This window comes from Amyelois transitella, chromosome 14 (genome assembly GCF_032362555.1).
Source record: "Amyelois transitella isolate CPQ chromosome 14, ilAmyTran1.1, whole genome shotgun sequence".
NCBI lineage: Eukaryota > Metazoa > Arthropoda > Insecta > Lepidoptera > Pyralidae > Amyelois > Amyelois transitella.
In genome coordinates this window covers 1,224,110-1,238,949 of record NC_083517.1, presented here as the reverse complement: position 1 = coordinate 1,238,949, position 14,840 = coordinate 1,224,110, and the positions used below count along the sequence as shown (strand labels likewise).

The 14,840-nt window shown below is 36.5% G+C and overlaps 1 protein-coding gene across 2 annotated transcripts; it reads left to right on the top strand.

Moving 5' to 3' along the window:
* Positions 1 to 107: 107 nt before the first annotated feature.
* Positions 108 to 13,556, top strand: LOC106132848 (zinc finger protein ZFP2). Of its 2 annotated transcripts, none has more exons than XR_009657133.1 (15): positions 108 to 328; positions 586 to 708; positions 1,381 to 1,498; positions 2,046 to 2,123; positions 2,680 to 2,840; positions 4,777 to 4,846; positions 5,063 to 5,140; positions 5,461 to 5,593; positions 6,572 to 6,680; positions 7,393 to 7,511; positions 9,258 to 9,366; positions 10,093 to 10,224; positions 11,254 to 11,522; positions 11,765 to 11,860; positions 12,749 to 12,880. XR_009657133.1 is itself a non-coding variant. In XM_060947612.1 (15 exons), exons 1-15 carry the CDS (start codon positions 230 to 232, stop codon positions 12,916 to 12,918), a joined length of 1,899 nt encoding a protein of 632 aa, XP_060803595.1. In that variant the 5' UTR covers positions 108 to 229; the 3' UTR covers positions 12,919 to 13,556. The 2 variants fall into 2 exon arrangements, 1 of the variants encoding a protein (XP_060803595.1); XM_060947612.1 differs by lacking the exon at positions 11,765 to 11,860 and adding an exon at positions 11,539 to 11,721 and having other exon boundaries at positions 11,254 to 11,470; positions 12,749 to 13,556.
* Positions 13,557 to 14,840: the final 1,284 nt, after the last annotated feature.

Sequence of the window (14,840 nt, the reverse complement as noted above, 5' to 3'; positions counted from 1 at the left end):
TTTTTAAAATAATTTTGATGTGATTTTGACGTTGACTTGATCTTACTAAATCGATACCTAGGTATTTACTTTGTTTTTGTCGATGTCAAACTGTCAAAACAAAAAAAAAAGACAGGATTTCTTTCTTGTTTATTTTACCGTATCTTAATAAAGTAAACATAATATATTTTTACTGTTTTGATTCTACGAAAAAATAGTCTGGATTATGAGCTCTACCTAAACTAATGAAATGGAAATACTGTGCCGATCCTGTCTACTGGCAGAACAAGATATGGTTGCGCTAGATGAGTCCTGTGTGACTAGTTATAACTTATTGACCAACTTACAGGTAAATTTCTATAATACATATCCCTGTGCATATTTTTCATTATATTTTTCTGTAATTGATGAATATTCTTGTGGCCATCATTTGTAAGTATGTACAGTCAATTGTTGAGAAACCTGGTTTTAAATTGTATAAACATTTGTCATAAATCTCTGCCGTTTTGGTTGACTGTATACATGAAAGACCAAAGCATGTTTCAATATTCTACAGAACTATATATTATTTTTAGTTTCTAAAGGTTTTAATCATCTTTGTTACAGATTGTTTTAGGCGATGAGATGCCACAAAATATTTGCCAGAATTGTTTTAATATGATTAAAGTTTTTATGGACTTCCGGCAAAAGGCAATTGTGTCTGAGACAACATTACGAAATATCAAGGAGGTAGGCTTTCTAATTAACTTAAAAATATCAGTTTGAGAGTCTATACCTAATCATGTACCTTTGTTCAATAAAGTTTTGTTAAATATTCAAATACCTATGTTAATTTATTGTAAATTATTGTCAATATACCTATATCAAAAGTAAGTAATTAATGTTATTTCATTTAGTTTTGTCTTCACATATAAATTATTATTCAACAAGAAGGTGTACTTATCAAGATAGTTCACCTATATTTTTTCAGGTAATAGTAGTTATATCTCTTTTTTAAGAAACTGAGAATTCTATAAATTCAAATGGTTTCTCATGTACTAATGCACCAAGCTTAAATTATGTCTCCAGGCAAAAGCTATATATATATGTCACTGGAAAATAACAAAAACCGCAAGTTCGTAAACTTCGTAGGAAATTTATAAACTCTTGTAGGGTTCTAAAAAAGGAATGAATTGTATTATCTTGCGTACATTTTAGAAATTTATCCATTTGCGACCTTTCATGTATCTATAAACAGTTTGACTAAGATGCTGGTTCTATTTTGGTAAACATATGTGACATAATAAAACTATTTTTAGTGTTTCAAAACAGTAGCAACATTAAAAACTTTTTGTAAAGTTGTGTTGCTCCACAATGATCAACGGCAGAGGCAACTTACTTGGTACTTTATTTTTTTTCCAGAATGAACTTAACAATTTTTGTGACAAAGAAGAAAATGTTGAGAGTGAATGTATTAGAATTGAGTCACTTGACGACGATCATGATGACGCTTTGACGTATGAGACGATTTACTCTGGAGGTAGGTAGTTTTTTGGACCTATCATTGTTGCTGCCTCAAGGGCTTTGCAATGTCACCGGGCTTTTTATTGACGGGGCCTGAAGGGCCCGCGCCGGCGCCGGCGCAGTGGCTGCTCAAAGGGTTCCCATAGTGGGACGAACCTCGGCTTTGACGCCACCTGAGTAGGTTTGAACTTAGTGTTCAAACGCCATAAGGGCCTGACTAAGTGGCGGATCCATCAGGTGACGCCGCGGGGCGATAACTGGTGAACTGGGCAATGGTCTTACTTCTTCGTTTATGTACGCCAGTATGTCGGCGTCGACGGTAGGGGGTCTGAGGGCGGAGAGGTAGGTATAACCTGTTTTAATACTTATAGTAACGAATCCAAAATGGTGGCGTAAAGCATGACCTCTCTCTTGCACACTATTGCTATCATTTACTCAGACGACGGTACTGCATGCAAAAAACACCTATAATTAGACTTTTAAGTTATGTTGACGTCATAAAGCGATACCTTGTAATCCAATTATGAAAATAAATCTATTTATATTGTTTTTTTTTTCACCAGATAATGAGGAAATATGTTTTAAATCTACATATAAATTGAGTGACGTAAAAAAGGAACATGTACAGATGTTGCAGTGCGGTAAGTAATAACTTTTTTCAAAGCACTGTTTTTTTTAAGAGTAAAAAAGTCGAGTCCGCCATTTTTTCTCTTACTTGCTTTCTTCGTCTGAGTTCTCTTCGACTTTCTGTTTCTAAGGTGTCTGTATATCATTGTAAAGACTACCCATGACGGGATCGTGGTAACTGGAGAGATGTAGTCTCTATCTACCCCACCGGGAGGCGTGATTTTTTGTATGTGTCCACGTCTCATCTGCTTTTTTTCCTTTTGGTTAGAGAGAGAAAAGTTAATGCCTTTTGAATATTCGTGAATAATTCTGCTGATTATATTTTCTATATTCCGTGTGGTTCTTGGGGCTTTATATTTCCCATGAATGTCGTAAAAAGCGACTTAGGGTAATGCTAATGAAATGGGATTCTTTTTGTAGGCGATGGGCTAACTACTTTTCACCATTTGAATCTCAATTCTATTATTAAGCCATAAATCTGGACGTGGCCTTTCAGTTTTTTCACGACTTATGGCTCGGTCAATACACATAGACACCTGATTATATGTATGTATAATTTCATTATTTCAGGATTATGTAAAAAATATATTCCTAATAGTGATGCACTTGAAGATCATTTGAAAGAACACAAAAGGGGAGGAAAGTGTAAACTGTGTTTTGAAAATATAAAAATAACAGAGTTATATGCGCATACGCTTGCACACCACCAATTTTCTATGGACGTAAAACAAGTGCGTATAAAATTTAAGTTTTCTAATGGCAGTGTGGTTAAGTACAAAACTTGTGTATAGTTCCGAGTTCGAATTCCGGTGCGGCAATGTATTTTATATTTAACCTCTATCGCTCTCACCATATTACGCAAATAGCATCTATTACACAGATTGAGTTGGCTTCAAATATTTATTTTCATAACATGACATCAAAAAGTGAATAAAAGATTTTCTGTACACCCTCTCTTATACAGATACTTGTATAGGGCGCGATGATTATGACTCGACCGCCACTAAAAGGGAAGATCTTTCACCAGGCTGGTGTGATGCCTGGGGAACCGCGCGACACACGATGTTGTGTCGGAGGTTGTAAGGTGGGTGGACCATGGAAGGCCACGCTCCTTTGAAGGCCAACTGTTGAAAAGTCGTAGTTATTGACATGTTAAGACATATTTCTTATACTTAACACACACATCCATCAAACTCAAAGCCACAAACGTGGCAGCGAGTCGCTTGCGCCGCCATTGTGGCTGTGCGATCTCATGCTTTGTAGACTTCGGTCGTCGACGCTACAACTGTTATTCGCGCGCACAGCAAAACGTCGGTTTTTGGTTAATTTACTTATACTATTGCATTTTTTTCATTCTGTGAGTTATAGTAGAAGGATATGTCTATGAGATTAAAGAATAATGACATAGTTACCCTCAATTTAAGTTAAAATATTGGTAGTGTTCCTAGGAAGGCCGGCCGTTCCTTAAAAGGCCAATAAAAAATTTGACGGTTGGCCTTGCTATGGTACATGGGCCTTAGAAGGAACACTTGCAAAACATGTATGTATTAACAATTACTTTCAATTTATATTTAGATGTGGGAAGGCCTAGACGAAGTGGAAAGATGTGGTCTCTGGGAAAGAGGCGTTATATATCTATGTATATGAAAAATTCATAGTCATAATCGTTAGTTTGGCATGGAAAGGAACATATTGGCCTAACAAAGAACGGACCCATTGGAAGGCCAATTTTGATTAAAAAGAAAGTTCGTAATTTCGTTATAAAACACGTTGATAAGATATTTATTGCCAATATAATATTCATTATATCTTGTTTTAAATTATTTCCATTAATATTTTCTTAGTTACACTACGGTGTTCAAATATTGTTCGTTGAGTTTTTTATAAATGATAAAAATATATTGAGCAAATAATGTTACGCTTAAATGATAAAGCTTATTGTGTAGTTTTGTACATGCAGATATATTTATTGTTACAACTCTATTTTTGAGTTTTACGACTGATTTCTAATATTGGCCTTATTTGGAGCCGCGTTCCTTGCAACGCCATTTGGAAGAGCTTTATAAAACTTAAGTTTGTTAAAAAGTGATTAAAGTTAGGTAAAAAAAGAATGATTTAAATGGTGCACAATAAAACAAAGCATTACTTAATAATTTGTTTCCTTCATTTTTCCAGTAAACAAACGAATAAAAAGTATTTCTCCGTTAGAGTGGCCTTCCATGGTCCACCCACCTTATATATGCTCCAATCCGTGAAATCGTTGCTTGCGCGATTTAGAATTTCCTCTATTTTTGACTGATAGCGTCGCTTGATTTTGTTTTTATGACTTGTTGCATAGATTTGTTGCTACCGATTTTTATCATAGACGAAGAACAAAGGCGGACAGAGTGTTACTATACGTCAAAATGAAGCACCTATAGTATGCCCGGCCCACTGTATAGAAACGTATATCACCCTCACCACACTCACTTATAGTGTGATAAACGTATAAACACACTCTTACTAATATGTAGTGTGACAGTCGGCCGCCATAACGTCATAGATTATCTCACTTTCACTCACACATGCGTACAATGCCGCCATTACGATGCTTCACTTTTTTTTCAAGCCACACTAAGTCTGCATTTTTTCTACGTCTATGACTCTATTAACCAAACTCTGTTTAAGGAATCAAACACATATCCAGTAATAAAATTGGAGACTTTAAACAGTGTAAAGACACGTTCAACAGTCAAAGGTAAGTAACATTTTATTCTAATTTTTTTAATCAAATTCGATATCTGGAAATAATTTAATGTACAATTAAATCCATCAGCTATCTTTTGCCCACTCCAATATTGAAATTGTACAGAAATTTCAAAATAATATGGTAAAGATAGTTAACCTCTGAGTTGCGTAACCAGCGTATTAGTTAGATCTATCTGAACAAATTAATTAAAAACTTCTTTTTCAGTTAAAAGAAAACTTAAAAATGCGAATGGGTGCATAAAACGGAACGAAGTAGCATCAGAATCTCCGATACTGAACTGTGGTAAGTTAAACGTCCCTACTAATAAATGCGAATGTATATTTGTTTGTTTATGTTGTCTACACGCGACATCTGCTAAACCAATCTTCTTGAAATTTTGCATCTTTATATGTAAACTTGCTGTGCCCGCGACTTCGTCCGCGTGGAATAGTTATTTTGGGCATCATTGAAGCCCTCATGAATGAATAATTTTCCCCGATTTTTTTTCACATTCTCCTTTATTTCTTCTTGGCCTGTTAGTGTCTTCGGGACTGTTGGCTCTATCTACCCCGCGGGGGATATAGACGTGACTATATGTATGTATGTATGTTTGTTGATTCCAGGACTGTGCCGTCTGAAGTTTGATGACAAAGATCTCCTGTTGAACCATTTGGAGAACCATAAGACCGAGGGCATCTCAATTTGTGAAATATGTCAAGAATTTTGCAACAGTTGGCCGCAGCTATTGGGACACAGGTAATGTTCTTATGTATGCCTAGATGTACCCGCGACTTCGTCCGCGTGGAATAGTTGTTTTGCGCATCATTGATGCTCTCAAGGATGAATAATTTTCCCCAGTTTTTTTTTTTCACATTTTCCATTATTTCTTTGCTCCTTATAGTTGCATCGTGATGTTATGTGGCCTAAAACCTTCCTCGATAAATGTTCTATTTAACTCGAAAAGATTTTTTCAATTTGAATCAGTAGTTTCTGAGATTGCGCGTTCAAACAAACAAACAAACTCTTCAGCTTTATAATATTAGTATAGATAAGTTCCATCGGATACCTACTTCAAGCACTAGTTTGAATGTACGTTTTTAGCTTTATAACATAACATATAATCACGTCTGTATCCCATGCGGGGTAGACAGAGCCAGCAGTCTTAAAAAGACTGAAAGGCCGCGTTCAGCTGTTTGATTGAATTAAAAGAAGAAGTTCAAGTTTATACGTCAATCCTTTAGTCGCCTTTGACGACACATACCACAAATATTTTAGAATAATATTCAAATAAATAAATTGTGAACGTTTTTTATTTAAGTAGGTAGTTTTAGTCTTTTTTAATTATTGTCAGCACAGGAATTGAGTTAGCTTCTTTTCCCTTGCAAATTGTTTATGTATGCCTTTCCGCTTGTTTTTAAATTGTTTATGTATGTATGCAAAGTGCCGTGTGGTTACCTGCACCAATAATAAAAAAATAGACTCACTCCATCTCGTTCCCATGGATGCCTGGATGGCGACTAAGGGATAGGCTTGTAAACTTGGGTTTCTTCTTTTAGGCGACGGGCTAGCAACCTGTCACTATTTGAGTCTCTATTCTATCATCAAGCCAAAAAGCTGAACGTGTCCTATCAGTGTTTTTAAGACTATTGGCACTGTCTACCCCGCAAGGGATATAGACGTGACTACATGTATATATATGTTATGTTATTTATATGTATGTTATTTGCGTTACAGAGTGTTACATTTGCCTCCGACCCAAAGAAGTTGCCATTTATGTGACCGTCGATTCAGAACGCAGAACAATTTGGAGTTCCACTACAGAAGGATGCATTATGATGGTGAGGTATGGTTACACGTGCATACATACATATATAAACGTCTGTATCTCTTGCGGGGTAAGACAGAGCCGACAGTCTTGTTTTTCTTTCTCTTTTCTGAAGTGTCGGAAACCACACGGTGTTGTTATTGTGTATAAATTATGTCAACTGATCCTATTAATATTTAAAAACAAAGGGTACGGTTTGATCTCGGCAAAAACTAAAAACCTGTATTCTTTTGTAGGTGGCGCTAAATTAGCGCGTGTAGATCTTATAGTATCTACTTTATCTAGGTATACTAATATTATAAAGCTGAAGAGTTTGTTTGTTTGTTTGAACGCGCTAATCTCAGGAACTACTGGTTCAAATTGAAAAAAATCATTTTGTGTAGAATAGACCATTTATCGAGGAAGGCTTTAGGCTATTTAACATCACGCTGCAACTATAAGGAGCGAAGAAATAAGGTTAAATTATTCATCCTTGAAGGCTTTAATGATGCCCAAAATAACTATTCCACGCGGACGAAGTCGCGGGCCCAGCTAGTTATAAATAAATAGTGTATGTGACGCTAATAAATCGTCTAAATTCGTTAATTATAATATACTTACGTAAAATTTCAACAACATCAGTTCAGTAGATAACGCGTGAAGACGTAACAAACAAACTAACACTCACTCTGGCATTTATAATATTACTTGGTATTATTAATTGATTATGTATCTATCTATATTTTTTTAGGATAAAAATTTGAAATGTAAGCACTGCCTCCGATCCTACGGCAGTCCTAGGAAATTGACGAAGCACTTGAATTCTGTGCACGCGCCCAAGAGATACTTCTGTGATCACTGTTCTAAAGGGTAAAATTCTGATTATTTCATTTTGTAAACTTATCAATACATACATACATACATACATATAAACACGTCTACATCCCTTGCGGGTTAGACAGAGCCTACAGTCTTGTAAAGACTGATAGGCCACGTTCAGCTGTTTGGCTTTAAGATAGGATTGAGATTCAAATAGTGACAGGTTGCTAGCCCATCGCCTAAAAGAAGAATCCCAAGTTTATAAGCCTACCCCTTAGTCGCCTTTTACGACATCCATGGGAAAAAGATGGAGTGGTCCTATTCTTTTTTGTATTGGTGCCGGGAACCACACGGCACAAAAATGTTTCAATACATACATACATAAAATCACGCCTCTTTCCCGGAGGGGTAGGCAGAGATAGTGAGGTATGGTTACACGTGCATACATACATATATAAATGTCTGTATCTCTTGCGGGGTAGACAGAGCCGACAGTCATGATATGACTGAAACGTGGCTAACGTTCAACTGTACGGCTTAATGATGGAATACATACATACATAAAATCATGCCTCTTTCCCGGAGGGGTAGGCAGAGACTATTTCCACTTGCCACGATCTCTGCATACTTCCTTCGCTTCATCCACATTCATAATTCTCTTCATGCAAGCTCGGCGGTTTCGGGTACTCTTGACCTGACCCTTTACCAGGACGTCCTTAATTTGATCAAGATACGTTCGTCTAGGTCTTCCCACTCCACTCCACTCTTATCAATACCTATTGTAACAAACATACATAGATAGATAGATAACTCTTTATTGCACCATAAGAGCAAAACATACAAAACAGATAGAAATGGTACAAAGGCGGACTTATCGCTAATGCAATCTCTTCCAGTCAACCTTTGGGTGGAAGGAAACCAAATAGGAGATTGGCGTTGGCGCAGAGCAAGATAAATAAATATTTAAACATAATAAAATGCACACAGAATATACCTATATTATACATAAAGTCACGCCTTTTTCCCCTAATAGGTATTAGAAACGCGAAAGTTTGTGAGGAATGCCTCAATCATAGTATTGAGATTTGAATAGTGATATGTTACTAGTCAATCGCCTAAAAGAAGAATCACAAGTTTATTGGCCTATCCCTTAGTTGCATTTTACTACATCCATGGAGTGGTACTGCCTAGACTATAGTTCGGTTTTTTTTTACAAATAACTAAAGCACACGCAGCGGTAGTGCGCTTGTCTGTGACACCGGAGGGTCCCGGATTCGAATCCCGACCAGGGCATGATGAGAAACGAACTTTCTCCGATTGTCCTGGGTCTTGTATGTTTATTTGTATAAGTATTTATTATTATTATAAAATATAGTATCGTTGAGTTAGTATCTCGTAACACAAGTCTCGAACTTACTACGAGGCTAACACAATCTGTGTAATTTGTCCCGTATGTAGGTATTTTATTATTTTATTTTGCTCTCCACTGTGATTCTGGTATATAGGTACTAAGTTTATCGAAGTGCCGTGTGGTACCCGGCACCATTACAAAAAAGAATAGGACAACTCCATCTCTTTCCCACGGATGTCGTAAAAGGCGACTAAGGGATAGGCTTATAAACTTGGGATTCCTCTTTTAGTCGATGGGCTAGCAACCTGTCACTATTTGAATCTCAATTCTATTTTAAAGCCAAATAGCTGAACGTGGCCTATCAGTCTTTACGAGATTGCTGGCTCTGTCTATCCCGCAAGGGTGATTATTATGTATGTATGTTTATCGAAGGTTATCTTTTACAGATTCATAAATAAAAGTAATCTGCGTTCTCATCTAGCGTCGCACGGACAAGGGAAACGATATATGTGCGATGAATGCGATTTCTCCTCAAAACTGCGACAAGGTTTGAAGGTGAATTAATAGAATATAATTGATTTATTTTCTAAATTGGATACAAGGAATCATTTATTGACGTCTCATCATTCATACGTACATACATATAATCACGTCTATATCCGTTGCGGGGTAGACCGAGCCCACGGTTCTGAAAATACTGATAGGCCACGTTCAGCTGTTTGACTTACTCCATTTTAGCTTTCACCTGGATGAAACATACGCTATTTCTCCAGACTCTTAATTATTGTAAAATGCTGCAGCGCAGTTTGTTCCGCCGCTTCTTCTACACATGCGCTTTGGAAGCGGTAGTAGATATAATTAGATTTGAGTTATGTGACGTGCCTTGTGGTCCCCGGTACCAATAGGAAAAAATAATATGATCACTCCATCTCTTTCCCATGGATGTCGTAAAAGGTGACTAAGCGATAGGCTTATAAAATTGGGATTCTTCATTTAGGCGATGGGCTAGCCTGTCACTATTTGAATCTCAATTCTATCAAAGTCAAACAGCTGTACGCAGCCTATCAGTTTTTCAAGACTGTTGGCTCTGTCTACCCCGCATGGAATATAGATGTGATTCTATGTATGTATGTATGTACACAAGAATACATGTTTTTCACAAAAAAACACAGGTAATGTAGTTAATATCGGAATGAAAAGTACCCTATGTCCTTATCCAGACTCTTAGTTATATTGTAAGTATGTATGTATGTTTGTAAAAAATGTAACCCAAAATTTCAGCACCACAAATTGAGAAAACACCAACCGGTCAAGTTCACGTGCAAAATGTGCAGCAAAATATTCATAGACAAAACTAAATACGAAGAGCACGTTTGCAAATCCAACGGCGGTGTTTGTCCCTTGTGCGGGAAGGTAAATATAAATAAATCCTACTACTATTATAAAGGCGAAAGTTTGTATGGATGTTTGTTACTCTTTCACGCAAAAACTACTGAACCGATTACCATGAAATTTGGTATGTAGGTAGCTGAAGACCCAGAATAACACATAGGCTACTTTTTATCCCAGAGTTCCCGCGGGATTGATAGGGTTTCCATGCGGACGAAGTCGCGGGCGGCCTCTAGTATAATATAAATATAACTAGCGACCCGCCCCGGCTTCGCACGGGTGCAAAATTCGGAAAAATTATACATAAAAACCTTCCTCTTGAATCACTCTACCTGTTACAAAAAACCGCATCAAAATCCGTTGCGTAATTTTAAAGATTTAAGCATACAGACAAACAGACTAAAATAGCGACTTTGTTTTATACTATGTAGTGATAAATATAAATAAAATTTAGATACGAGATCTGCCCGTAACCTTAGTTCTTTTAAAACACTAATCAAAAGACTGTATTATGATGCATCTAACATTTAAGTTTATTTATATTTATGTTTGTTTGTAAACTATTTATTGCACATAAAAATAAATATATCAAAAATAAAACAGTCATTGGATATAGAAGAATATGTACAATGGCGGACTTATCCCAATCGGGATTTCTTCCAGTCAACCAAAATAAAAATTTATGTATGTTTGTTTATTATTAATTAGTTTGTAATTAATTGATTGTTGTAACGCATCCTCAATGCTTTTAATCTGCGCTGCCTCTTTGATTATGGATTTTCCATTTTATTTTGGTTGGCTGGAAGAAATCACGATTGGGATAAGTCCGCCATTGTACGTATTCTTCTAAGTATATCCAATGACTGTTCTATTTTTGTTATATTTATTTTTATGTGCAATAAAGAGTTAAAGAGGGATTAAGAGAATTTAAGAGATTAAGTTAGAGATAATTAATTAAAGAGATTAAGTTATAGATAAATATAAACAAATAAATAAATAAATAATAGGTGTTCAACGACGGCTCGGAAATAAAGATTTTTTCAATTTTTTCAGGTGTTCAACAACAAGAAGTCACTCACGCGCCACTCTCACAGTCACGACGCCGAGCCGCGATACAAGTGTGGGAGGTGCGCAGCCGCATATCGCAGCCGCAACGCGCTCAGAGTGCACATTGATAGACACGACGGTGTTAAGAAACAGAGATGCGAGTTCTGCGGTGCGAGATTCTATTCTTACACTGTTCTGTTGAAACATAGGCGTGTGCACACAGGTGGGTTCAATTCGTTCGTTTCGTTCATTCTTATAATCACACACATACATAGGTACATAAAATAATAGGTGTTCGTCACGACGCCGAGCCGCGGTACAAGTGTGGGCGATGCGCAGCCGCATATCGCAGCCGCAACGCGCTCAGAGTGCACATTGATAGACACGACGGTGTTAAGAAACAGAGATGCGAGTACTGCGGTGCGAGATTCTATTCTTACACTGTTCTGTTGAAACATAGGCGTGTGCACACAGGTGGGTTCAATTCGTTCATTCTTATAATCACACACATACATAGGTACACATGACGGTGTTAAGAAACAGAGATGCGAGTACTGCGGTGCGAGATTCTATTCTTACACTGTTCTGTTGAAACATAGACGTGTGCACACAGGTGGGTTCGATTCGTTCATTTCGTTCATTCTTATAATCACACACATACATAGGTACATAAAATAATAGGTGTTCGTCACGACGCCGAGCCGCGGTACAAGTGTGGGAGGTGCGCAGCCGCATATCGCAGCCGCAACGCGCTCAGTGTTCACATTGATAGACATGATGGTGTTAAAAAACAGAGATGCGAGTACTGCGGTGCGAGATTCTATTCTTACACTGTTCTGTTGAAACATAGGCGTGTGCACACAGGTAGGTTCAATGTGTTCATTTCAATATTTATTATAATATAGGCTTAAAAACTTGGGATTCTTTTTTAGGCGATGGGCTAGCAACCTGTCACTAGTTGAATCTCAATTCTATCGTTAAGCCAAATAGCTGAACGTGGCCATTCAGTATTTTCAAGACTGCTACCCCTACAGGCTCTGTCTACCCCGCAAGGGATATAGACGTGACGTGATGTATGTATGTATGTCCAAGTAGGTATATCGCTTCGTTTCGTCTTTAAAGATTGATAGGCCAACATCGGCTGTTATATGTTTAATGATAGTATTGAGATTCAAATAGTGACAGTTTGCTAGCACATCGTGTAAAAGAATGTCAAGTATATAAGCATATCCTCTAGTCGCCTTTTACGACATCCATGGGAAATTGATGAAGTGGTCCTTTTCTTTAGTGCCGGGAACCACACGGCTTGATCCTTATCGTATTGCCAGAAAATTTCATTTTTTGTAAACAATTTTTTGTTAAAACCTTTTTCAGTATATTTTTTATTTTCTATTAATCTGCTTACGAATTTCATAATAATAATTGATTTTATTTCATCTGATTATACAGTCCACCATTACACAACGACATTAGATATTCAATAATTGAATGTTATTTTCAGGTGAAAAACCGTATGTATGCAAGATTTGCAGCAGAGGTTTCACGGGGAACCACAATCTCAAAGTCCACATGCGAATTCATGGAGAAGACGTTATCGTTAAGAGGAACAAAGTCGCGGACGATTCCAAGCCAGCAAACGTACTGGAATCCTCCGTGGCTTTGATAAAATAGGCTGTATAAATAAAAAGCGCATCACACTGTCATATTTATAACTCTCTTTGTGCAAGCTCGGCGGTTTCGGGTACTCTTGACATGATGACCATTCGCCTTATTTTTGAACTAGCCGTGCCCGCGACTTCGTCCGCGTGGAATAGTTATTTTGGGCATCATTGAAGCCCTCAAGGATGAATAATTTACCCCGTTTTATGTTTTAACATTTTCCATTATTTCGTCGCTCCTAATAGTTGCAGCGTGATGTTATATAGCCTTAAGCCTTCCTCAATAAATGATCTATTCAACACAAAAATAATTTTCCAATTCGAACCAGTAGTATCCGAGATTAGCGCGTTCAAACAAACAAACAAAATCTTCGGCGCAGCGTCTGCTATACTGAAATATTTACTTTATTACCTACTTAATTTTAGTAAAGCAATCATTTGGGATAAGTTTAATTGTATCATAAAACAAATTTATATTATAAAAACTTTATTTAGAAAGACAATTTACAGCTAAGTACAAAAGTAAATGTATCACATACAAAAAAAGTCTTTGGCAAGTACAGAAAGTACTGATTTAAGTTTATTTTACTTTTATAAAAAGTATATAATAACATAAATTGATTGTTACGTTAAATTAAAATTTAAATAAAAGTTTATAAGGAATGGAAGATGTCTTTTTAATAGTTTCAATATCATTAAGCGGTGTTGTATCTGATTCTGTCCCCATAAATTGAAATTTCTTGAAAAGGATCCTATAATGCCATCTTCGATACTGTTACTAGTGCCCCGGCGTGGATACATACGAATACAATTCATATAATCACGTCTATAACCCTTGCGGGGTGCACAGAGCCAGCAGTTGGAAGACTGACAGGCCACGTTCAGCTGTAAGGCTTAATGATGGAATTGAGATTAAAATAGTGACAGGTTGTTAGCCCATCACCTATAAGAAGAATCCCAAGTTTATAAGCATATATCTTAGTCGCCTTTTACGATATCCATGGGAGAAAGATGGAGATGGTCCTATTCTTTTTTATATTGCTGCCGGGAATCACATGGCCAATGATCGACATATGAATACAATGTATGTAATTAATATATATAATACAATATGGAAGAAATTATCTTAATGATTGTGAAGTCTCCATGGTAAGGTGGACACCTTAACGACTGTAACAAACTATGATGTATTTTTTAGAACCATAACCTGCAACTACAAAAAAAAAACACCATCTCGTCTTAAAAATTTACAATAATAACTACGTATAATGAAAATTACAACAGATAATTGATACACGTCACAATCCCACACAGTCCACTTAAAGGTACAGTCAAAAACAAAATTATTAAAATCTAATTTTAAAATGTTGCCAAAACGTACATATAATTTTTAAAAATTTCATACAATCATCACCTGTTTGCCGTTTCACGGATAGTGACCAAAGACTTGGAGATAAAATGTAACCAATTTTATCTCCATTTTATCGAAAAATTATTTTTTAAATTTTCGGCCCTGAACGTGTAATTATGTTGTTGACTGTACATTTCTATTATTAAAAGTGCAATTAATTCTACGAGTGTTCTTCGGTTTTCGTAGCAAACTCAATGTATGGTCACATAATTTGTTACAGTATTTAATTAAAGGGAGTAAGGGGTAAGGGAGCAAACCAGCGCTTTGGAAAGAGTAAAAGTAGAAAATTTGCAAGATACCTATGGATGTAGGTAAGAAGTATATTAATAGACTGAAGGATGAATTTGAAGATTTAGAGGAAATGAGCGATATTGAAGATGGATGGAAGGAATTTAAAGAAAGAATTGTGAAAGTAGCTGTTGAAGTGTGTGGTGTAAGTAGAAGAAGGAAAGGAAAAAATCACAAAAATGCGTGGATGAGTAAAGATGTGCAAGAACTTGTGCGATTAAAGAAGAAAGCATGGC